Source organism: Macaca mulatta, chromosome 10 (genome assembly GCF_049350105.2).
Source record: "Macaca mulatta isolate MMU2019108-1 chromosome 10, T2T-MMU8v2.0, whole genome shotgun sequence".
Taxonomy (NCBI): domain Eukaryota; kingdom Metazoa; phylum Chordata; class Mammalia; order Primates; family Cercopithecidae; genus Macaca; species Macaca mulatta.
The window spans coordinates 85,874,493-85,898,901 of NC_133415.1; the positions used below are offsets into that span (position 1 = coordinate 85,874,493).

The 24,409-nt window shown below is 53.1% G+C and overlaps 1 protein-coding gene across 1 annotated transcript; it reads left to right on the plus strand.

Moving 5' to 3' along the window:
• Positions 1-3,301: 3,301 nt before the first annotated feature.
• BPIFB3 (BPI fold containing family B member 3) lies at positions 3,302-21,553 on the plus strand (the record flags this gene model as incomplete). The annotated part of the gene is given in 16 exon segments (NM_001194330.2): positions 3,302-3,379; positions 3,381-3,480; positions 4,474-4,630; positions 6,982-7,086; positions 7,521-7,661; positions 9,431-9,494; positions 11,291-11,351; positions 12,132-12,223; positions 12,341-12,520; positions 14,789-14,842; positions 16,736-16,906; positions 17,816-17,883; positions 19,137-19,179; positions 20,028-20,091; positions 20,639-20,715; positions 21,492-21,553. Coding segments are annotated over 15 exon segments (1,407 nt in total), but the record flags the coding sequence as incomplete, so codon positions are not given.
• Positions 21,554-24,409: the final 2,856 nt, after the last annotated feature.

Below are 24,409 nucleotides of genomic sequence, written 5' to 3' on the forward strand. Positions count from 1 at the left end.
CTTTCCAGACAGCCATCTGACTCCTTCCCTCTTCTCCTTCGGGTCAAAAGTCACCCCTGATCCAATACGAGGCCTTCCTGACCGCCCTATTGAAAATGGCACCCACTCCCCACACTCCTGAGCCACTTCCCTGCTTTATTTTTGTCGTTAGCTTCTAACTTACCGTATTTTTTCTGAGATGGAGTCTCACTCTGTCGCCCAGGGTGGAGTGCAGTGAGGCAATCTTGGCTTGTTACAACCTCCGCCTCCAGGTTCAAGCGATTCTCCTGCCTCAGCCTCCCATGTAGGTGGGATTAAAAGTGTGCACCACTATGCCTACTTATATATATATATACACACACACACACATATATACACGTGTGTGTATATATATATATATATATATATATATATATATTTTTTTTTTTTTTTTTTTTTTTTTTTTTTTGAGATGGAGTCTTGCACTGTCACCCAGGCTGGAGTGCAGTGGTGCGATCTTGGCTCACTGCAAGCTCCACCTCCCGGGTTCACACCATTCTCCTGCCTCAGCCTCCCAAATAGCTGGGACTACAGGCAACCACCACCACGCCCAGCTAATTTTTATATTTTTTGTAGAGACGGAGTTTCACCATGTTGGTCAGTCTGGTCTCGAACTCCTGACCTTAGGTGATTCACCCGCCTTGGCCTCCCAAAGTGCTGGCATTACAGGCATGAGCCACCGCACCTGGCTAATTTTTATATTTTTAGTAGAGATGGGGTTTCACCATGTTGGCCAGGCTGGTCTCAAACTCCCGACCTCAGGTGATCCACCCGCCTTGGCCTCCCAAAGTGCTGGGATTACAGGCGTGAGCCACCGCGCCTGGCCCCAACTTACTGTATTATGTGCTTATTTGTCCCTTTCAGAGCTGTGCTGTCCAACACGACAGCCAATAGCCACACAAGGCGATTGCCTGAAATGTGACAAGTCCAAATCTTGGTGTGCTGTAAGCAGATTTTGAAAACTTAGCATGAGAAAAAGAGAGTAAACCCCATTCATAAGTTTCTGTTGGTTATATGTTAAAAGAGAATATTTTGGATTTGATGGGGGTAAATACACTAGACTATTATAATTAATTTCACCTGTTTCTTTTTACCTTTCAAAGAATGTGGCTACGAGAAAGTTTTAAATTGCATTGCATTTCCACTGGAATGGAATCCTGGCTCCTTCGGGCAGCGGAGTTTGTTTCTTTTATTTACTGCGATCTCCCCAACATCTAGCAGACAGTGGGTGCCTCACAAACGCCTGCAGTGGACTGAATGAATGCGTGCATTTCTCGTTGCTGTCATCTGGACCAGCCTCGGAAAGCCGACAAAGCTCTGGAATTCTGGGGATACCGAGCCTTGGTAGGTGGGGGTGGAGTTCATGCCCCTCCCCCAAGTGTGCCCAGAGTCCCTGTCTCCAGGAACACAGCCCTCTCCATGTGAGGCCTGGGGTGGGGGTGGTGGAGGGTAGAAGACCCAGCAGCTTGAGGTCCCTTCCTTCCCTCCCTAGGCCTTTGCTGGCTGAGGAAGGGTGGGGGGTAGGCAGGGTGGATTCTGTGCCACTGGAATGGCTCTTGGGGAGCCTTCGAGGGAGCCCAAGAGATGGCTGAACGGGTAGGTGGCAGGGCCCCACACCTCACCCCTGGCTCTGAGGGAGGTGGCTGCCTGTGCAGTCCCCAAGCCTTCACTCCCACTCCTGGGCACCGACCCCAGTCCCCTTACTCTCCTCTAAGCAGGAAGGCTTAGCCCAGGCCCTCGGGGAAAACCGCAATTTGCTTCTGACATGACATATTGATGGGTTTCTGGCGGCCGTGGCCCCTTTGTGTCCTCAGAGCCGTGTGGGCATATAAGGGCCACCCCTCAGCTCGGGTGGGTGGAGGAACCGACAGGAGGCCGGGAGCCCCCATCCACTGCTTGTGGAGCTGCAGGAGCAAGGGTAAGACAGCTTGAGGCAGCCCTGGGCTCGTCCTGCTGCCCAGCCATTGACCCCACCACCTTCTGCCCTCCCGTATGACTGATGGGCACGGAAAGAGCTCACCTGAGGAGGAACTCACCCTAGGAAGGTACCAAGAGGGTGGGTGAAGAGAAAAACCATGTTCCAGATCTGGGGCCGAGAGAGAGGCAAAGACTTGTATACATTCATAGCCGGAGGGGTGGGCTGTGATCCCTGTGTATGGAGAGAGTTCCAGGAGCGCCCATGTTTCTCCCGGCCAGTGACATGCTGCTGAATTTCTATCTGCTGCCTCCTCAGCAGGGACCCCCTTCTGACACACAACCATGCACAGAGGCCTTAGACAAGGTCCCTGCCTTCATGGAGTTTACAGGGAAGAGAAACAAGGACACAAACAGATGCAAAACTGCAAATGGAGATCAGCACCTTAAAATAAATATTCTGGGTGATGTTTAGTGACAGATGGATTTCTTTAGACAAAGTGAAGGAGGGAGGCCTCTCCAGGGACACAATGTTTATCTGGAACCTGAATGATAAGGAGTCAGCCATGCAAAGAACAGGGGAGGAAACTTCCTAACAAGGAACCGCATGTGCAAAGGCCCTGGGGTGGGAAGGGGCCTGGCATGTTTAAGCTCAAGGAGGTCAAAGAGGCAGGCAGGGATTTTGTGGTAATGGCAAGAAGCCTGGGTTTCAACCCAGGGCAGTGGGGAGCCACTGAAGGGTTTAAGCAGGAGTGACAGGTAGGCATAGATGGATATGTGATTGGGTGGGCAAATAAGGAACTCCTTAAAGAAAAATCCCACTCTCTGAACTTAGCAGATTAGCCATGCCCCCACCGGCCACCCCATTCCCTTCTTCAACAAGATTTGGGATGGAGGTGGGGGAAAGAGAAAGACAGGACACGTTAAGTCTAAGTGTTGGGTGTCCCCAATCAGCTAGACCTTCTGAAACAGCCTCATGAGCCAGTGGGAAGCAGGTCCTGGAAACAAAGCTCTCATCCTGCCGTCCTGAAGGGGAAGCCCCTCTGTCTACAGCTGTCACTCCAGACACCCGGCCAGGCTCACTGGGCCACTGAGGACTAAGACTTTTCTGTCAGATGGACTCAGGCTTGAATTCTGACTGTGTCTCTGATTAGTTCTGTGGCTTTGGTCTAGTCTCCTATCCCTTTCGGTCTCAGTTTTCCCATCTGAGAAATGGAACCCAATGAGGGAGAGGCTTGGAAAGTGCCTTGGAGATTTGAGTGCATTGGCAGCTGCACCGTGCCACCTGCGTGTTGGCCCTGCTTACGTTTGGAAGGAGAAGGCTTTCCTGGGAGTGAAGCTGGATTTGGGCTGTGCCAGGTGGGCAGGGAGGAGGAAGGCTGACAATGGGAACAGAGAGGGGAAAGGCTGGAGCAGGACGAGGGTCTCAGAGTTCCTGCTTCTGCTCCTGGTCCTTGCTTCTGCTCTGGGGCCTGGCGACTCCATGCCAGGGGCTGCTAGAGACGGTGGGCACGCTCGCTCGGATTGACAAGGATGAACTTGGCAAAGGTGAGCCCCAGGTGGGCAGTCTGTGAGGGGGCTGCGGCAATGTCAACGACTCAATCTATGTGCTTAGAGCATCTGTTTTAAGAGCAGATAAGAGCAGGCTGTGATTCTCAGCTGCTTAGAGAGCACATTCTCCTGGGAGTAGCTGTGCAGGAGTGAACGTTTCCCTTGCAGGCTGGAATGGGTGATGAATTCCCTCTTCTGGGAGGTGGACTGGGTGATATGGGCTGAGGCTGTGTGGGGACTGCGTGTGGCTCAGGGACAGGGACAGGGTGAGATTGAGAAGGTCGAGAGGAGGGCGCTAGCTGGGCCAGTGTCTGCCTCACATTACTAGGGTAGAGGAACTGTACTTGGCATTTGGTACTACAGAGCCCAGTGGCCCGTGGTGACAGTCTCAGGGATGGAGTAGATGGGTCATGAGCAGGAAATGCTTCAGGGAGGCCCCTGGCCTGCCCCTACTTCTACAGGGCTGTTCCTCCATCCTGCCCTTCCCACAATCTGCACTGAGTCAGGCCTGGAGTGCCCAAGAGAGGAGCAGGGACCATCTCCTCCAGCTGAATTGAGCCCTGGTGGCTACAAGCTCCCCCTTCTTTGCCCTCCCTTACAGTGCTGCAGGGCAGTCCAGGATCAGGAGTCCAAGTTACACTATTGACCCCAACCCAATTTGCTGTGTGACTTTGGGCAAGTCTCTGCCCTTTTCTGAGCCTTAGTTTCCCTACTGGTAAAATGAAGGGATTGTCATGAGATTTGCTCATTCATTCTCCAAACACTTACTGGATACCTCCCATGTGCCAGGCAGGGAGGGTGGCCACAGGCCCTGTAGCGGGAGTAAGAGGCTGTTATGGCTTAGTGGGTTCCACCAGTTGAGTGTAACCGCTGGGTTAATTCCGTTTTAAAAAAGAAGCCTACTCAATCTCAGAGGAAGGAGGCAGCTGCCATGGTCCTGGGGGTGAGGGTGCAGTTTCTAGTACCTTCCTACTTCCCCTCTCTCTGCAGCCATCCAGAACTCACTGGTTGGGGGGCCCATTCTGCAGAATGTGCTGGGATCGGTCACAGCCGTGAACCAGGGCCTCCTGGGCTCAGGAGGGCTGCTTGGAGGAGGCGGCTTGCTGGGCCACGGAGGGGTTTTTGGCGTTGTGGAGGAGCTCTCTGGGTGAATCCCACCTGCTGCACGCGCTACAGGAAGACTTGGCTTTGTTTCCGGGAATTGAGGAGAGATTGACTCTTTTTATTTTGTCTGATAGGCAGTGAGGGTGGTGTGGGAGGGTCGTGATCCAGGTCTAAAAATGATGACTCTACTGCATGCCTGGCAGGACAAGAACAGCAGAAGGCCACTGTGGTTGAGGGTTCCAGCTCTGGGTCAACACTAGTTACTCACTGTGTGACCTTGGGCAAGTTGCTTAGTCTCTCTGGGCTAATCTAGCTATCTGCATGGCTCCCTTTCTCACCTCCTCCAGATGTCCGCTCAAAAAAGGTCTGCACTGATTAGCCCTTTCTTATCCCCACCATACATTTTACAGGTTTGTTTTATGTCTCCTTTGCTAGATTATAGGAGGGGTAGGATTTTTGTCTGACTTGTTTGCCACTGTGTCCCCGGGATCATAAATAGGGACACAGTGGATGCTCAAAAAGTTTTTTGTTTTTTTTTTGAGACAGAGTCTTGCTTTGTTGCCCAGGCTGGAGTGCAGTGGCGTGATCTTGGCTCACTGCAACCTCCGCTTCCCAGGTTCAAGTGATTCTCCTGCCTCAGCCTCCCGAGTAGCGGGGATTACAGGCGCCCGCCACCATGACTGGGTAATTTTTGTGGTTTTAGTAGAGATGGAGTTACACCATGTAGGCTAGGGTGGTCTTGAACTCCTGACTTCAGATGATCTGCCCGCCTCGGCCTCCCAAAGTGCTGGGATTACAGGTGTGAGCCACTGTGCCCAGGCTCAAAAAGTGTTTTTGAATGAATGAATGAAGAGCATCACATTATACCTAATATGTGCTAACTCAATGACCACCTATTCAGGCTTTTCTGTGTGTCTAGCACTGTGCATTGTAAATGAATCATCTCACTGAGCCCAAAGGTAGGACTATTATGAACTGCATTTAACAGCTGAGGAGATAAGAGGCTCCCGGCAGCGAAGTGACCTGCCCAAGCTCACCCAGCTAGGGGAGGAGAGGGGAATGTGTCTGTGTGTTTCATCGCAGCCCACACTGCCTGGTCAAGTCCAGTGGAAACCAGTCTGTGGCTGGTGGACGAATTAGAGGAAGGTCAAACGACAGGGCCCAGGCAAGGCTGAAGCCCAGCGTATGGAGAAGAGTCACTGGACAGGAGGCAATGGGGTGCTGGGAACGGATGGGTGTTCACTTCCCTAAACGGAACATAATGTCCGGAAAGCGGGCTGGTAAATGCTGATGTTGCTTGAGGTTTGCTGTGTGTCATTCTGTGGTAGGTGTTGTCAATGTCCCCATTTTACAGATGGGGAAACTGAGGCACAGCAGCACTGTGACTCACCCAAGCCCATCCAGTCAGCTAGTGGCGGAGCTGGGGTTTGAACCATCTGCCTTTTACTGGCTGCAGTATTAGCAGCTACTCATGGGGTGGTTGCCAGGACAGTGAGTCAATCTGTGCCAAGCAGCTGAAAGAGAGCCGGGCACACAGTAAGTGCTGGATAGATATTATTATTATTATTATTATTATTATTATTGATACAATATTCACTCTCCCTCCCCTGTGAAATTTGCCTTCTCAGTGAGGCTGGAGTCTCAGACATGAACCTGGCATTGTTCATGCCTCGAAGAGCTTCTCATAGGTGGTGGAGTCTGACAGTGAAGATCCCATGGGCTCAGGGCAGTGATGGAGGCAGCCCAGGCAGGGTGGGACAGGTGCTCAGAGGGCATCTGCCTGAGGCAGAAAACCAGGGTGGAAGGCTTCCTGGAGCAGTGCATGTGAACTGGGAGGAGTCAGCAAGCTGAAGAGGGATGCAGAGTTGAAAGAGGGTCAAGGGAAGGGTGTTCCAGACAGAGGGAACAGCCTGGGCAAAGACCCAGAAGACAGAGAGTAATGACTTGTGAGGGGCCGTGTCTCAGAACCCACGTGGGTTGCATTTGTGAGTGTGTGGGGGTACAGTGGGGCGCAATGTCAAGGCCAGAAACCAAACCAAGGCTGAGACTGTGGGGATGGAGTGGGGAAAAGCTTTAATTCCTCGAGCCTCCAGCGGTGATGATGATAGGACATTTGTTGAGCACACACTGTACCAGGTTCTGCACTCGAATTATCTCACTTGTCTTTGCAACACATCTACGAGGTAGGAACTAGTATCGCCCCACTTTACAGATAAGAAGACTGAGGCCCAGAGAGATTAAGTGATGGGCCAAGGGCTCACAGCTGGCTCTGTGGGTTTGAGGTGAGATAGGGAACACCACCAAGAGCCACTCTGGGCGCCGCCTGGTCTGGGATGGTGGAGGCACTGGGGGGTGTCTGGGAGTGGGCAGCCCTCTCCCTGACTCCCATCCCAGTCTGAAGATTGAGGAGCTCACGCTGCCGAAGGAGTCCCTGAAGCTGCTGCCGGGGTTTGGGGTGCAGCTGAACCTGCACACCAAAGTGGGCATGCATTGCTCTGGGTGAGTGTGTCCTGGGGACCTCTACCGTCCTGCTTCCACCCCCTGCCCTGTTGGAGACTCCTACTCTGCTGTCCCCCAACTCCCTCCCCCTGTATCCCCCATTTCCTTTCACCCTATTTCCTCCCCAAGGGACTCCCAATCCTACTGTTTCCCCCCTGGATCCTATGCCATTGCCCTTCCCCAGGGACTTCCATTTCCCTCTTCCTCCAGACCCGGACCCCACTGCCCAGGCTCACCGGAGAGGGTGGGGGAAGAGGGCGCAGGGAAGTGCAAAATGGGGCTGGGAGGCGGAGGCTGAGAAGGGGATGCGGTGCCTAGGGCATTGGCAGGGCCACCCTCAACCCGCCTCTGCTCAGGACCCAGCCGACCCCGGTGGGCGGGGCCAAGGGTTGGGCCTGGTTGCCTGGCCAAGCTCGCAGCGTCCTTTCTTGCAGCCCCCTTGGGGGCCTTCTGCAGCTGGCTGCCGAGGTGAACGTGACGTCGCGGGTGGCACTGGGTGTGAGCTCGCGGGGCACGCCCATCCTTATCCTCAAGCGCTGCAGCACGCTCCTGGGCCACATCAGCCTGTTCTCGGGGTGAGTCTGCAGGCTCCAGCCTGCAACCCCGACCCGCTCGGGATCATCTCGCACTCATCTGGGCGTCTCCCGGGTCTCCCTGGAGCTGCCAGCTGCGTGGACCTGAACTCATCCTACCCCTGCCTGCCCCGCCCACTGGTTTCAACCCGCTCCACAGACCGACAGACTGAGTCCCACCACCGACAGGGACTTCGGCTTAATCCATAGCTTGCGCCACCCACTCCTGGGCATTCCCCTATTCTGGTTCACCGGATCCTGCCGTCCCCTCTCCTCCAGAACGGGCCCAGGGTCTGCTGGGATCCCTCCATCTGCGGGATTTCAACCCCTGCTCTCAGCACATGAGAGGCCCAACTCTGCCTCTGACTTGCTGTGTGACCCCAGGAAGACCCACTCCCCATCTCCCCATTCTGGGCCTTCGTGTCCCTATCTGTACATGTGGAGCTGGATTTGATTATTCGGAAGGCGCTATGACGTCATCTCTTCCCAGGGGCTGGCCAGGTGGCCCTCCCTACACCTTGTTGAATCAGGTGGCCCTCCGTACACCTTGTTGAATCATCACAATTTTTTTTTTTTTTTTTTTTGAGAAGGAGTCTCACTCTGTCACCCGGGCTGGAGTGCAGTGGTGCCATCTCGGCTCACTGCAACCTGTGCCTCCCGGGTTCATGCTATTCTTCTGCCTCAGCCTCCTGAGTAGCTGGGATTACAGGCGCCCGCCACCATGCTAATTTTTGTATTTTTAATAGAGACGGCAAGTTTCACTATGTTGGCCAGGCTGGTCTTGAACTCCTGACCTCAAGTGATCCGCCCGCGTTGGCCTCACAAAGTGCTGGGATTACAGGTGTGAGCCACCATGCCTGGCCTCTGAATCATCACTTTCATGGGACCATGGAGGCCCAGAGGTCTCCTTGTCCAGGATCACACGCACAGATCTGGCGGGGGTGGAGAGGGACTGCTCTCTGGCTGGGTCCAAGGCCTCTGTCAGCACTCTGAGCCAGGCCACAGCTGCCTCCCACTTGTGTCTACTGTTCTGTGTCCACCTTCCAGGCCCAATCCCAGCTCCTGCCCCATCTTTGTTGGATAACTCTGAGCAGTGAGGGGTCATCAGGCAGTTCTGCGTTAGCTAACAGCTTGCTCCTGTCTCCACAAGGGCCCTAAGAATGGGATTCCAGGCAAGGGCTTTGGGCTCCTTAAATTCCAGTGGTTCTGTCCTGCTCCTCCGGGATAGAGGGGGCCTGGGGAGGAGTGGAGCCCAGGACAGTGTTGGTGTCCTGTGGTTGGGGCTCTGTGGTTGCCACCCTGCACCCCCATGGTCTCCAAACAGACCTGAGCCCATCTACATGCACTTATCCTCAGGTGTCATTCATTCATTCATTTATTAATCTAACAAATACTTGAACCTGCACTCAGGGAGCTCAATAGCAATCATTGTCCTAGGCCTGAGTGTCTCTTGTTTACAAATATTAGAGGGACAAAGAAGACAGACATTTGTCAAGCACAGATTGTACACCAGCCACATACACACTCCCATAACCCAGGCAGCAGCAACTCTCTAAGGTGGGCACTGCACAGTTGGGGAAAATGAAGCCATTCCCTGGGTCCCCTGGGGAGGTGGAGCCAGGATTTAACTCAGGTCTCCAAAGCCTCAGCCAACCCCATCCCCAAGAGAAGAGACAGGAGAAATCCAGAGCCCCTAGTGTCCCCCCGACCGTGTCATCCAGGCGGAACCGTCCACCTGGCAGCCGCACCCACACGTGTCTCCCTCTGCTCAGACTGCTGCCCACGCCACTCTTTGGAGTCGTGGAACAGATGCTTTTCAAGGTGCTTCCGGGACTGGTGAGTGTGGGGGCCGCGGGCCAGCATGCCCTCTCCCTGGACTGGGCCTCTTTCTCCCCCAGTTTTGGGTAAAGTTGGGTGCCAGGCGGGATTAGGCTGTACTTCCCTTCCACACCCACCAGGTAATCCCATCCGGGTCTGCTGACCGGCCTTCCTGGCGCGCCTGCTAGTCTGGGGGTGGATGACACGATCCTTTCAGATCCTCAAGCCCGAGTGTGTGGCTCCAGGTGGCCTGGGTCCCCTGCTCCCAAATTGGAGGCTCCTTCTTACCCCCTGCTCTGTTTCTGCCATTTGTATTAGTACTTACTTTATGTTTTTCTTTAAATTAGCTTGAAATGCAAATTGAATCACTTGATGGTTTTAAACTGAGCCCTGTGTTTGGCAATCATGTCTAGAAAAACATGTACCTATATTCATACATCATATATAAACATATGAAGATTAAAGGATGTCTGTCCATGGCCTGCCCCAGACCATCCTGGTTTCCACACCCGAGAGAGCTGGTCTGGCCCAAGCCCCATATCACCGAGGGAGAGGGAGGGCCACATACACAGCAAAGGGCAGTCAGGCCTCCTGGCCCCACCGCCTGGCTGGCTCTCCCTGTGCGTACTTGTGAACGCCGGTGGGGGCGGCAGAGGAATGGGAGCCTAGGGTTGGCAAAACTGCCCTGGGCTTGAGGAAGCCAGTTTGGAAAAGAAGCTTAGCAGGAGGAGGGGCCCCTAGGCAGGACCATGTCAGGCAGGTTTCCCCCAGGGCGTGAGGGTGCACTTCAATTGCAGCCCCTAACTTAGTCTCTGGGGCAGTTGGCCAGCAGCTAGGTTTTGTGTGACACAAAGAGGTTTTGAAAATGAGCATTCATTGCCCACATTCAGCATTGAAGATTTCTCGTAACAGTCCAGATTTGTGGCTTCTATTGTGCAATCGGTCAGCCTGGCTGCCAAATACCTCCCTCCTGTAAGTGGGAAGTACCTCTGGTACCTCCCATCTGGTGCCCAGAGGGTTTGCTTTCTCCACCCCCAGCAGAGTCCCTCTCGTCTCCTCTCATTTCTGTGACTTGCCTGACCTCAGAAGTTCTGGAGTTCGGGGCCCCCACTTGACATGCAACAGCCCTCTTTTGTTTCTCTGAAAGCAGCTGTGACCTTGGACAGGTCACCTTCTTCTCTGGCCTCAGCTGGAGGATGAAGGGCTGGAATGGTCCTCTCTGAGGCTCCCACTCCAGTGGGCTATGGGACTCAGGCTCTGTGATTCCCAGACTCGGATTCTGAAAGTCAAACCGCTTGCTCCCTGTTCTCCTAGCACAGGACTTAGGAATGAGCACGTGGTGATATGCTGGATGGACACCCCAGATCCAGGCCTGACTCTCTGGGTGGAGGCGAGGAGGTGCCCCGCTGTGGGGTCTTGATCCTAGGCTTCCCAGTGCCCACATAGGATGGCAGGGGATGGCCTGTGACTTTATGGGGAACCAAAGCCACTTTTGCCTCCTCAGATGAAGGCCTTGTCCGCATGCCCAAACCAGCCTCTGAAATGTGTCTCCCATGGTCCCCCAGCCACCTTTGGGGGTTTTCTAATGGGGCTCTTGTAACCAAGGAAAGACAGCTTGGGGGCCCACTCAACCCTCTGACACCTCAAGCTCCAGCCCCTCCCCTGCCTCCCACCTGTGTATCTCCTGTCTGTCTCTGCCTTCTGCCTTGGTCCCCAGCACCACGTAGCACCAGATAGCAAAGCATTTAAAGAACGTGCAGCTGTCCTCGCAGCGAGCTCTTCTTTGCCCTGTAACATCCGTCTCTCTGACACAGCTGTGCCCCGTGGTGGACAGTGTGCTGGGCGTGGTGAATGAGCTCCTGGGGGCTGTGCTGGGTAAGTTAGGGCGCAACGCCCTCCTCTTTGCCCCTTCTACCCCTCTCTGTACGACCCCAATGGGGTAGGGTACTAAGGGGAGCCGAAAGGGGCAGGATCTCGGGGTCCTTCAGTTCCTCCTCACACTGACAGGCTGCCCCTTTGAGGAGCCTCATGGAGGAGGCCTGGGCTGAGGCCGCCTAGCAGGGACTGCAGACCCAGAACCATCGGTTCGCTCTATGTTGGGTGCTGCAGACCAACATTTATTGAGCACCTAGTGTGTGCTTGGCACTGTCAGAAACAGGGGGAAGATATGATGACTACCTGATCAGACTAGATGACCGAGGCCCAGAGAGCTCAAGTAAGGAACCCAAGGCCCCGCAGCCCCAGCAGACCCCAGTCTCTCTGTGCCTCATGGAGACACTAGTGCCTTCGGTGTTCATAAAATGGGTTTGGGAAAATATAAAAAGGCACAACCAGGAAAAGAATAGAAAACTTGGGGCCGGTATGTCTCTGTAGGTGGTGTTATGTAAGACAGGCAGGGTGGCAGTGTGTTAGTGGCACCAACTCTGGAAAACAGGAATCCTGGTTTTGAATGCTGTGACTGTGTGGCCTTGGCCTGGTGACTTCCCCTGTCTGAACCTCAATTTCCACATCTGTAAAATGGGGATGAAGTCGCGGCCAAGTGAATGCTTAGCAGAGTGCTAGGCACTCAGCAGACATCAGTAAATGGAAATAGGGGCTATTAGGATTGGGAATCGGGCTTAGGGGGTCGTTCTCACCCCTCCCTTTCCCATGCAGGCTTGGTGCCCCTTGGGGCTCTTGGGTCCCTGGAATTCTCTCTGGCCACACTGCCTCTCATCTCCAACCAGTACATAGAACTGGACATCAACGTGAGTAACCAGAGGGGCCTCTCCTGCTGCTGGGGGAGGCTAGATAGGGGATGTCGGGTTCAGGCGGGTGGGTGAGCACCTCAAGACCCTCCTCGGCCCTGTTTCCTGCCCCTGCAGCCTATCGTGAAGAGTGTAGCTGGTGACATCATTGACTTCCCCAAGTCCCCTGCCCCAGCCAAGGTGCCCCCCAAGGAGGACCACACATCCCAGGTGACAGTGCCACTGTACCTCTTCAACACCATGTTTGGACTCCTGCAGACCAACGGTGCCCTCGACATGGACATCACCCCTGAGCTGGTGAGTGTGGTGCCTGGGGGATGGGATGGGGGGTCCCTGCCCTGCTGTGCCTTGGCATTGCTAGTGCTGACCTACGCGCTGATCAGCCCTGCTGAGCCCTCTTCTCTATAATAAAAGGGAGTTGAACACGTTTAGAGTGTGTACACTGCTATTGTCCACTCCTGTACTTAAGGGAGACGTTGCTAATCGATCGTGGTCCTCTACCTGGTTAAACGTGACTGGGACCTCTGAATCCTTCTCAACTTGGCACTCCAGGAGGTCACTTTCAATTGGTCAGGACTGGCATATGGAATGAAGCCCACTTTCCGTCCCTGTATCAGATGAGCCTTTCTACAGTCTAAGCACTAAAGTGTGAACCACTAACATTTCCACTGCTTTCTCAAGAGCAGATTTGAGTGGGCCAAGAGCAGATTTGAGTGGAAGAAAAGAAAACTAGGCAGGGTGGCTCATGCCTGTAATCCCAGCACTTCCGGAGGCTGATAGGGGGAGGATCACTTGAGCCCAGGAGACACCCCATCTCTACACAAAATACAAATATTAGCCAGGCACGGTGGTGCATGCCTGTGGTCCCAGTTACTTGCGAGGCTGAGGTGGGAGGATCACGTGAGCCTGGGAGGTCAAGGCTGAAGTGAGCTGTGCTTGTGCCACTGCATTCCAGTCTGGGTCACAGAATGAGACCTTGTCTCAGGAAAAAAAAAAGAAAAAAGAAAGAAAGAGAGAAAGAAGAAAAAGAAAGAAAGAAAGAAAGAAAGAAAGAAAGAAAGAAAGAAAGAAAGAAAGAAAGAAAGAGAAGGAAAGAAAAAAAGGAAGGAAGGAAGAAAGGAAGAAAGAAAGGAAGGAAGAGAAAAAAAGAAAGAAGAAAAAGGAAGAAAGGAAGAAAGAGAAAGGAAGGAAGGAAGGAAAGAAAGGAAGAGAAAAAAGAGAGAAAGAAAGAAAAAAGAAAGAAAGAAAGAAAGAAAGAAAGAAAAAGAAAGAAAGAAAGTAAGAAAGAAAGAAAGAAAGAAAGAAAGAAAGAAAGAAAGAAAGAAAGAAAGAAAGAAAGAAAGAAAGAAAGAAAGAAAGAAAGAAAGAAAGAAAAACTCGGGTTGGATTGTACCAAGAGTTACCTGAACTTTTGTTCTGTAGCTTCTAGTACCTCCCAACTTCCATTCTGTCCATTCTGGCCCCTCTCACATCCTGGAAAGCCCAGACCCCAGAGGCCCCACCCAGAGGCATTTATTTTGGTCTCAGCCTGGGCTCCCCACTTGTAGCTCAGGCCCAAGGAAGCAGGGGTTGGTCACTCACTTCTTGCAAGTGGGGTCCAGACAGCACTCTGAAGGCCTCAGGGAGGCTGGAACAGGACCCTGAGCTGCGGGGAAGGTGTCTTCTAGTTGGGGGATGGGGGCAGTCATAGCCAGGCAGAGACTCTGAGTGTAAGAACGTGCCTGTCTGAGCGGCCTGCGGACGTGGGTGTGTGTATAGAAGCATTGGGTGTGTGCATATGAGCATCATGGCAAGAGAGAGGAATGTCAGAGGCCTCGTCCTGGTGCTGCGTGTATGCTTATCCTGTGTGAACAGGGTTGTTGTGAGAAGTGGGCATGTGTAGTTCAGGGCAGGGGGGTCTCAAACATCAGGGCCCCCGGAGGCTGGGCCATCATCAATTAGCAGCCTGATGGGACTGTAGTGAACTGGGGGCCCTGTGCCCCATTTCTCAGGTAATTGCCACTCAGCTGACGCAAGGGGAGGAGGTACAGGTTCAGCGTGACCAGATTTTCCAACTCTTTAGCCAGAAACTGAAAAATTTACATACAACTTCCTGATTTATAAATACTAGAGACGAATTCATAGTTTTTGAAAATACTATTTGGGTAAAAGGCAAAAAGATCTGGGGTCAGATCTCTGGGTCTTTAGATCATGAGCCCTGGCAGAGTAAGTAAAAGGTTCTGAAGTTAGCCTGCCTGTGTTCAAATCCTGGTGTCACCACTTACCAATTGTGTGAAGAGCCTCAGTGTCTCCATCTGTTAAATGGGGGCAATGGCAGCACTCACCTCTTTGAGCTGTTGTAAAGGTGAAATGCGCAAAGGTGTGCAGAGCCCCTAGCATCTGCCTAGCATGCAGTAAATGCTCAATAATTGCTAGCTGTTAGAACAAACTTGAGTGTTTGTAGTGATATGTGTATGAAATTGACAGGGTAGGGGGAAGAGTGGTGAACAAAACTGCTCTGTGTGTGCCGAGGGATTCCTGTTCTGTCTCTGTGCTCACCAACTTTCTCTCCCATTGGGGGTCCAGGTTCCCAGCGATGTCCCACTGACAACTACGGACCTGGCAGCTTTGCTCCCTGAGGTGAGTGACCCTCTCATGGGTTTTGATCATTGTAGCTTTTTCCTGATGACCATGAATGGGCTCCAGAATCTTTCTCAATACAGCTCTCCAGGCAACTGCAATTGAACAATTGAGTCCAAATTCACACTAAAGTGTGAATGACGAACACAGCATCCTTTCCTGATAGCAGATTTTGCTTAGAGAGTAAAGGATTAGCGTTTGACTGCCCCAGAAATCAACTGGGCATTTATCCTATGGAAATTGTTTCTGTAGCACACAAGGGCAAAATTCTTTTCAGGTTACTGAGCTCCCTTCCTCCAATTGGCTTACTTCATCCTGACCTTAGTCTTCAATGTCCCCAGAAAAAAGACTCAGGGTACTGGTCTTGGAGAGGAAAGAAAAGGGAGAGGGTCAGGTGGGTCTCCCTAGTGGACATGAATACATGACTTCAAGGTCTGGCCTCAGCTTTCCCATCCTTCAATTGGGGCTGGACCAGCCGCTTTCCAGCTGTGAGAACTGGAATTCGTACTGAAGTTAAAATGTCTACTACAAGGTCCTTATATAACAGCAGATTCTGAAACAGGTTGGAAAGAGGCCTGGGGGCCTGGGCTCTCACCAGAGAGGATGGAAATGGAAGCTGGTTTTGGGGGTACAGAGGATAAACTCTGAGTCCTTGAAGGTGGTGATTCAAAGCAGTCTGGATGAATGAGGTGGGGGCCTCGGCTTTCCAGAGTCCCCTGGCTAAAGGGCATAGGAGCCTCATGGAAGGGATGCAATTAGAGTCAGACATTCAGAAGAACCTACAGATGGCAGGAGTGGAGAGGGACATGGGGCAGGCAGAGATGACTGAAGCAGGGGTATCCAGATGTAGCAAGTGGGGCCTGCCCCTCCAGGGGAGGGCTAGTCTCTGGAGGCTGAATCCTTTGGCCTCCATTTGCTGGCCTTGCAGCTTCAGAGCCCCATGTGGCTTCAGATTCTGTGGCATGTGAGGGTGGAATGAGGCCATTCCTGGTCCTGATGATCCTGCCACTTGGGGATTCTGGGCTTGAGGAAGCCTAGACTCAAATTCCAGCAGGTAAGCGTCCCAAGGGACGTAATTATGTGTTCTAAGCTTCTGTGGTTCTGTAATTTCCTTAGTTTCATGACGTTGCAATCATGAGACCCAGAATTTCCTGATCGTGTGACTCATTTAGGCAGTCAGCGAATATCCGCTGAGCACCTACTGTGTGACAGGCCCTGCCATGGAACACGGGCACACCTGCAGCTGGGGTTGCACAGAGGGCAAACAGTGAAAGGAGACAAAAGCTTCTGCACTTGAGGGGTTGCCATTCTGCTGGAGGTGACAGACAGTGCACAAATAAACAAAAACAGAAACAGAAGGTGGAAGGCATGGAGTGGTGAAGGTGGCTTAGGAGTGCTGGCTAGTGCTTTTAGACACCACCAGCAAGGCCTCGCTGAGGAGGTAACACTTGAGTGAGGGAACTTTGCAGTTCTCTGGGAAGATATTTCCAGGCAGAGGGAGCAGCAAGTGCAAAGGCCTTGGGGCCTGCCGGGAGCATCCCTGGCAGCTGGAGGAGCAGCCACGTGGCCAGTGAGTCTAGAGGGAGAATGCAGGGAGGGGAGCAGGTGAAGTGGAGAGGCAGGGAGGGGGGATGGAGGACACAGAGCCTGTGGCCTCAGCGAGGATTCTGACTCTGCGTGAGACCGGAAGTCTGATGTGGCAGTCCCGCAGGTTGGTGTCTCCACCCCTGAGTGTAGCCTCGTGGGGGCTGAGACCAGGCCTGTGTTGTTCAGGCTGCAACCTCATTGCCCAGCACGTTGCCCGGTGCCTGGTAGGTGCTCAGTGAGTGTTTGCTGACTGACTGACTGACTGTAGTCCTGGGGCATCTGAGTTCTGCCCCTGCATTTCTCTAGGCCCTGGGGAAGTTGCCCCTGCACCAGCACCTCCTGCTGTCCCTGCGGGTGAAGGAAGCTCCCACAGTCACACTCAACAACAAGAAGGCCTTGGTCTCCCTCCTAGCCAACATCCATGTGCTGTTCTATGTCCCTCAGGGGACCCCTGAATCCCTCTTCGAGCTGAACTCGGTGAGTGGTCAAGGGGTGGGTGGGGGTCTGGCACTGGGGTTCCGAATGGGGCTGACCGTCTCCAGGACTGTGGAGGTGCCGCCCCCGATTTCAGGGTGGGAGCCCCACATAGCCCAGCACAGGAAGCCCCCCAACAACCATTGTCATCATCTGGGCTGAGCCCCAAGACCCTGCCTCAGTTCCTGCCTGCTCCCTCCCGTCATGTCTGCCTGGGCCTGTTCGGGCCGCCCACGCTGCTTCTTGGGGGTCTCAGACATTGCTCCCCATCTCCCCAGCCTCTCTCTGCCCAGCTATCTCCCTGATGACGCTCCAGCTTCCTCCGACCCTCCCTCTCCAGTCGGCTTCCTCCACCCCACCTCTGCACACATCTGGACGGAGGCAGGCCCCTCCCGGGACCGTCTGCCCTGGCTCCCCATGGCCAAACACCTGAGCCTGACATTCATTGTCCTCCTGTCCCATCCTCGCCTTGCACATCCTTGCCCCCTAAGCCTCAGCTACTCAAGTCTACCAGGTCCTCCGCCTCTGGTTTGTCTGTGCTGGGTCCACCACCTGGAGTGCCATTTCCCCCTTCCCTCCACTAGCTCCTCATCTTTCATGATTCAGCTGCTACCTCACTGGAGAGGCCTTCCCTCACCGCACAGTAGGCGTGCTTGAGGGGCTCTCCAAGCCCCTGCAGCCCCAGAGCTTCCTCTCCTACAATACCAATTGCCCTCAATTTTAATACTGTGGTTCTCTGCTGTTCAAGAGAAGAGCAAAACCTTCAAATTACCTCCTCAGAGCTCAGCAAGGACCCTGACACACAGTAGGGCCCCAGTAAGGTTAGTAGACCGAACAGATGGATGGAGGCAGACCTGTCTTCAAGCTCCTTCTGCCGATTGCGGGTGACCTCTGCCTGCTTTGCCCATGCAGGTCATGACTCTGCGTGCCCAGCTGACTCCCTCGGCTACCAAGCTGCACATCTCCCTGTGCCTGGAACGGTAACGTGGGACCCTGGGGACAGGATCTTGCTCTTGTCTTTAGGAACAAGAATTAGGGGCTGGCAGGATCCACCTCCCATTTCTTGGGCATCAACAAAGTTCCAGGTGTTTTCCCAGCATCCTCTTTGCCTTCAGCACCTGCCAGGGAGGAGACAGTGTCAGTCCATGTTATAGACAAGGAATCGGGGGCTCAGAGCAGCAGGCTCGAGTGGGCTTCTTCCACGGCACCCCTTGCTGCTGAAAACCTGCCTCTGGGAGATAAAGCTGCTGCCGGGATGTGGAGTCCAAACTCCTGAGTTAGCAGCCCCAGAGGCTAACCAAGAGACAACCGGCCTTGAGTGTCAGGAAGTGCGTTGTTATTCATGTGGACTTCTTACTTCTCTACTCTCCTCAGCCTCGTGGTAACTAGGCATCCATCATGATAATCATAATGACCAAGATGATGGTCCTTCATCACATGCACAGTACTTTACAGTTTGCAAAGCACCATCTACATGCACAGTACTTTATAGTTTGCAAAGCACTGTGCTGGCCCAGGCTCACACAGCAGGCTGTCCCTAGAGCAGGTCTGCAGTCTGGGCCTCAGTGATGTCACCATGGCGGGGCCCCGGCCTGTCTGTCCCTCCCCTGGCAATAGGGACTTTCCTGGAGATTACTGAGACCTGGTGTCCTGTGTCACAGGCACCCATTGCTCCTCTGACTCCATCTTAGCGCCCCCACAACAGGCTACTGCTGCCCCTGCCTTCCATTGTTGCCTCATTGCCGACTTTGACAGAGGGCCTTGCCTGCTGCCTGGGTGCACCTCCACTTCCTGATGCTAGTTCACGCGTCCGCCTTTTAGGAAGTAGAGATGGCCCTGAATCTGCACTTGGGCCAGATATGATCCATCAGTGAGTTGCTGCCTTGAGTGGGCACCTGCTGTATGCAAGGCACTCTCTGTCCAGTGCTCAGTCTGGGGGAGGGCCACTCTTCTGAAGGGTTCAGCCATCTGCCCAGGGTCAAATAGCCGGGAGTCAGGCAAAGGCGCCAAGGCCAGAGGTGGTGGTCATGATGCCTCAGAAGGGAGGTTAGGTCCCTTTGGGTCCATTTTACAGGTAGGAAAACGGAATCTCCAAGTCAAGGCTGGATAGAGGGAGAGTGTTGGGCCTGTAACCCTGTTTCCTGATCCTGAGAGCTATGGTGGGGCAGGCTGGGGGTGGGACAGGGGTGGTTGGGGGTAGCGGGGGCCCCAGCATCTCTCTTCTCTCCACCAGGCTCAGTGTCAAGGTGGCCTCCTCCTTTACCTATGCCTCTGACATAAGTTCCTGGGAGGGTGAGGGGCTTGGAGGTGGTGAGAGTCTTCAGGTGTGGTGTGGAAAGGGGGTGGCCATGAGTCATGGGCCGTATGGCTGAGCTGACCTCAGGATTGGGCTCTGCCCCAATAAGCCAGAGTGGGCAAATATCAGGGCGTGTGTGGGTGTGTTGGGGGAGGTGGGGGCAGTGGGGAGAGAGAGAGAGAGTGGGGAGCAGTGGGGGCAGTGGGAAGAGAGAGAGAGAGAGAGAAACAGTGATCGTCTTAGGAAAGTGAATCTCATGATCTTCCACCGTCTTGGCACCTCACAAAGTTGTGGACATCTAGAACCTCACAAGGGTCCATCATTCTGGAACTTCACCCAAGTAATAAGTTTCCCAAACTCAGAAAGTTCCATTTCAGAAGTCACAGAGCCCCGAGGTTCCTGCTTCTTACAGAGTTCTGAGGTTCTGGAATTTCACCATGGGCTCAGTTTCTAGAACATTCTCGGAGTCCCTAAACTGACAGGAATCTAAGGTCAGAGCCCACAGACTGGAGCTGGGCACACTTCCTTCCCTCTTTCTTAGGCACTGCCCACCTCCAGGCCCCACAGACTCTTACAGGAAAGCACTTCTTCCAAGCTCATGGGCCCTGGGGTAAAGCCAGCCTAAATCACAGAATCTCTTTCGGGATCGCTGGTGGACAGCCCAGGCCACCCCCAAGTGCCCTGTGCCTGCCAGGAGCTGCGGCCTCAGGCTTGGGGGAGGCTGAGGCGGCTGGGTCCCTGGGTTTCTCTCTCTGGGAAGGGGGTGCTGCTGCCTGCAAAGCCATACCCCAGAGCACCACCTGCACCGCCCTGTGTGTTCTGTTGCAGGAATCGCGTTTAGAAGAATGGCTCAGTCATGTGGTCCGGGTAGTGTATGCACCGAAGCTTAACGGTATGGCAGCTTTTGCTCTCTTGGACACGTGGAGTGTCCAAATATGGGATTGTCTAGTCTGTTGCCTCTCTTTATGGTTCTGATGGGGGCACTGAGGCCAGAGAGAGGTCGGTCCTCATCTGCAAGATGCAGATACTGAGGCACCAATTTTTCCATTTCAATAACATTGATCAGCACCTACATCATGCCAGCCTATGGGCTTCAAGAGCTGATCTGACCTCAGTTCTGCCTTAAGCTCCCACAGTCTCGTAGGAAATAATCATATAAACAAATGATTAGAATATAGATGACCCAGAGTGTGTAAGGGATTGATGAAGCCTTTAGGAGGCTGGATACAGGGGCACCACTGACACAATACAGAATAGGGACAGTTTTGTTTGGGTGTAGGAGGATAAATAGGAGTTTGCCAATAAGAAGCTGATTCCCTGAGAAGAGAACTGGCTGGCTAGTGAAAGTGATGGAATAGGGTCAGCAGGGTCCGAGGGTCCCTAGAGTCCAAGACCTCCCCACCAACATACCTTTGTTTTCAACGATTCTCTCTTCACAGTGGCCCTGGATGTTGGAATTCCCCTGCCTAAGGTTCTTAACATCAGTTTTTCCAGTTCAGTTCTGGAGATCATAGAGGTGAGTCTTCTCTGCAGATATGGTGCAGATGGGCCTTAAGCTTGTCTCTGGAAAGCCCTACTTGGAACTCATGAGGGGAATGCTTTGCTTCATCCTTTTGTCTGTCCCTGACCCATTTTCTAAATTTCTCAGTGAGTTACAAATTACCTAACTTAGGAATATATGACGTGTGTGCTACCACTCCTCCATTACTTGCCCATGGCAGGCATCATCAACCAATCACGGAGTTCTTTCCCATTGGATTCAGACACATGTCTGGCCTCTAGAATGGAACCTAAGATTTACTCACAGAATCACAGTTCCCCTGGTCCAACAGCAACAAATACATATGCTGTCTCTCCCTTATCTTGTGTCTGCAGCAGATATGACCAATGGATCATGACATTTTTTCTTGTGGAATATTGATATGGCCTCACAATCCTTTTCAAACCAGCACAACTCTGGGTGGTGGAATAGCTCTAGGAGGGGAGCAGAGCAGAGAGTTCTGTACCCATTTCTCAGATGAGGACCAAGGCTGAACTAGGTCAGATTTCTGGCCCAAGATCACACAGTAAATTAATAGCAGAAATGGCACTTGAACTTGAGTCTATTAAGTCCTCAAGTCAGAGCCTGTCCCACACTGGATGTCATTTGTTCATCATTAATTTATTCATTTAATGAGTACCTGCTGTGTTCCAGGTACAGCACCAATCCCAGGGCAGGGGGGTAAAGATGGCTGCAGGGATGGGGCATTGCAGAGACTCAGGGGCGTAACCAAGAGTGGTTCTTCCTTACAGAATGCTGTTGTGCTGACCGTGGCATCCTGAGGCTGAGACATGGCCACCAGCCCTCCCTGTTGACTACTAGAGACCACCTGTCCACTCTGCCTCAATTTCCCTCTAGCTGGTGTTGGTGACAGTAAAATTGCCCTCTGGCCCTGCAGCACTACTCCAAGTTTGAGGTGGAAACTGCCTGGGTAACCATAGAATTGCCTCAGAGAGAGCTCTGGGACCTCAGTAGCAAGCCCTGAGCTTTCAATAAATGACTCCTCTATCTCGGTATCTCCTGGCTGGTTTATTCCCCAGTCACACAGGACTTGCCTTGGCCTTTGCCTCCAGTGCCCTCCTTAGCTCCAGGTAGGAGCTTCTGGGAGGTGAGGGGACTCAGGGCCTTGACATTGTAGCTTTGAGTCCCTAACTGACCTTGTTGGCCTGGACAGCCTCTGTGTCCTGTTCTGCCTTCCTCTCTGTCCCTTCCCTCCCACCTCCATCTCTCTCTCTCTTTCTAAATACTTTTACCTTTCTCTCTCTCTCTCTCTCTCTCTGAGTCTGTGTTTTTCTCTGTTTCTGACTTTGGGATGCTTATCAGGAGTGACATCTGAGCTGAATTTTGAAGGAAGAATAGGAGCTTTCCAGGGAGAAGAGGCACTAGCACCCCAGGAAGCAAGGATGAGTGAGACTTGTTCTTGCCTTGTGGTCTGTCGGGGTAGGGGGTCCCTACTGGCTGCACATCAGACGAGCTGTGCCAAATGCCCTTGGTGCAGATGGGGAGACTGAAGCCAGAGCAGGGCTTGGCTGGCCCCGACCCACACACTCTTCCCACTGCTCAAGATGGGCCTCTTTGGTGAAAAATGCCCCCAAGTTGGCACTTATGGATGGCCTGAGTGAAGAAGTGCCAACCAAGTTTCGATCACTGGCTCAGAGGATTTGAGGCTAGGTGATAGGCAGGGTAGACTTGGAGCTCATCTGAAGGTTTGTCTACCACTCATTCATTCAGCTGACCAGCTAGCCATCCATCCGTCCGTCCATCCATCCATCCATCCATCCAGCCATCTTCCTCCCTTCTTCCTTCCTTCCCTTCCTCCTTCCCTTCCTCTTTCCCTTTTCTCCTCCTTGCTTTTCATTCATCCACCCTACATTTATTGGTGCCTGCTACATGCCAGTGCCGGGTGACATGCTCGGGTTTATCTTCCTGTGTCTGATTTCCAGACACTTCCAGTGCTACTGATTCCCATCATGGTTAAATCAATGGCTTGAGTTAGCTGCCCATGTTCAAATCCCAACCTGGCTTCTGGTTGGCCATGTGGCTTCAGGCAAGTCATTTCATCTCCTTGAGCCTCAGTTTCTTCATCAGTAACTTGAGGATGTTCTATTATGGCTTTGAGGATTAAACCAGCACTCAGGATGGTGACCCATCCATAAGAAGCCCCCAGTTCCCGTTAGCTCTTATTACAGTTGCATTATTCTATCTCCTCTCCATGCACAGCTCCAGCTGTCCCTCCTCATCTCTCACAAGGAACACCCTTCCCTGACTCCCACCCTTCTCTCTTCCATCCCATTCCCGTCCTGCCCATCCTTGACCTCCTCTGACCATCTCTCACTGTTACTGACAGCCCTGCAGTGGCTGGATTCCTGGTGCCAACAGGAAAGTCTCCAAGCTCCGAGGCTTGGCATTTAAGGCTGCCTCTGACCTGACCTCAGCTGATTCCTCCTGGAGCATGCAGAGGGAGCAGAGCTGTCTCTGTGCCTCGGGCTCCTCATCTGCGAAGTGGGACTGTTATAGTACTCACTCACGGGTCATCTGGGGATGAAACCAGACAATCCTTGTAAAGTTCTGAGAAGAGTGCCTGGCACCTGAAAAACAAGTAACAAGGTGCAGCCAGGCCTTTGCACGGCTCTTCCCTCTTCCTGGAACATTCCCTCTCCTCCAAACGTACCTGGCAAACCCGTGCCATTCTTCATACACAGGACGGTGCCTCCCCATGTGGCGGCAGGGCCCGGTACTGTATGGGCCACACTGGGCGCTGCCTCAGTCTCACTCTGCCACTTGCCCAAGAGCTCCTCAAGGTCAGGGACAGTGTCTGCTTCATCATGGTGAGTCCTGCAGCTGCAGAGAGCAGACGTGAGAGCAGTTGACCTCTGATGAGCGCTTACAGTGTGCTAGACGCTAGGTCGGATGCTTAACATTCCTTAGTGCACTGAACTTCACAGCCCCCGGGATGGGTGGGTATTATCACCCTGTTCTACATACAAGGAAACTGAAGCTCAGAGAAATGGAATCAGCCAGCTTCTAAGTGGCAGAAGCAGGATTTGAACCAGACCCCTCTGACTCGAATTTCAAAGTCTGCGCTTTCACTGCTATGCCAGAAAGTTCTTGCTGTATTTATTGCACGCTTACTAAGTGCCAGACGCTGTTCTAAGTGCTTTAGGTACGTCATGTCATCAGCTTCTTCAATCAGCCCTGCTTTCTAGGAACTGTCTTCACCTTCATTATACAGTTGAGGAAACTGAGGCATAGAGAAGTTAAGTGATATGCGCAAGGCCCCACAGCTAGGTAATGACAAGGTCAAGGTTTGAACCTAGTACCCACCCCTGCCTCTGGACCCCAGTCTCTGAACTCCGCCCTTACGGTGAGGAATCAAGCAAGACTGAAGGAAGCCCCTTGCAGCCCTGGAGGGCTGAGAGTTCTTGGCAGGGGGGCAGGGGCTGAGTGGAGGGTTGGTGGTGGGTCTGGATCTGTTTTCTAATCTCAGCAGCCCAGTGTGACTCTCTCACCCCTGTGTACCTTGGGGGTGAGTCACTTCCCAGGGAATCTGGGTGTCCTTCCAGCCGTCCCCCACTATGTCCTTCCAGCTCCAGACAAAGGTGCCTTTTGGAAGCTAAGCCCAAGTGATCTCCCCGGCGCCAGGGCTGCCCTAATCCTCTCAAGGCGGCCA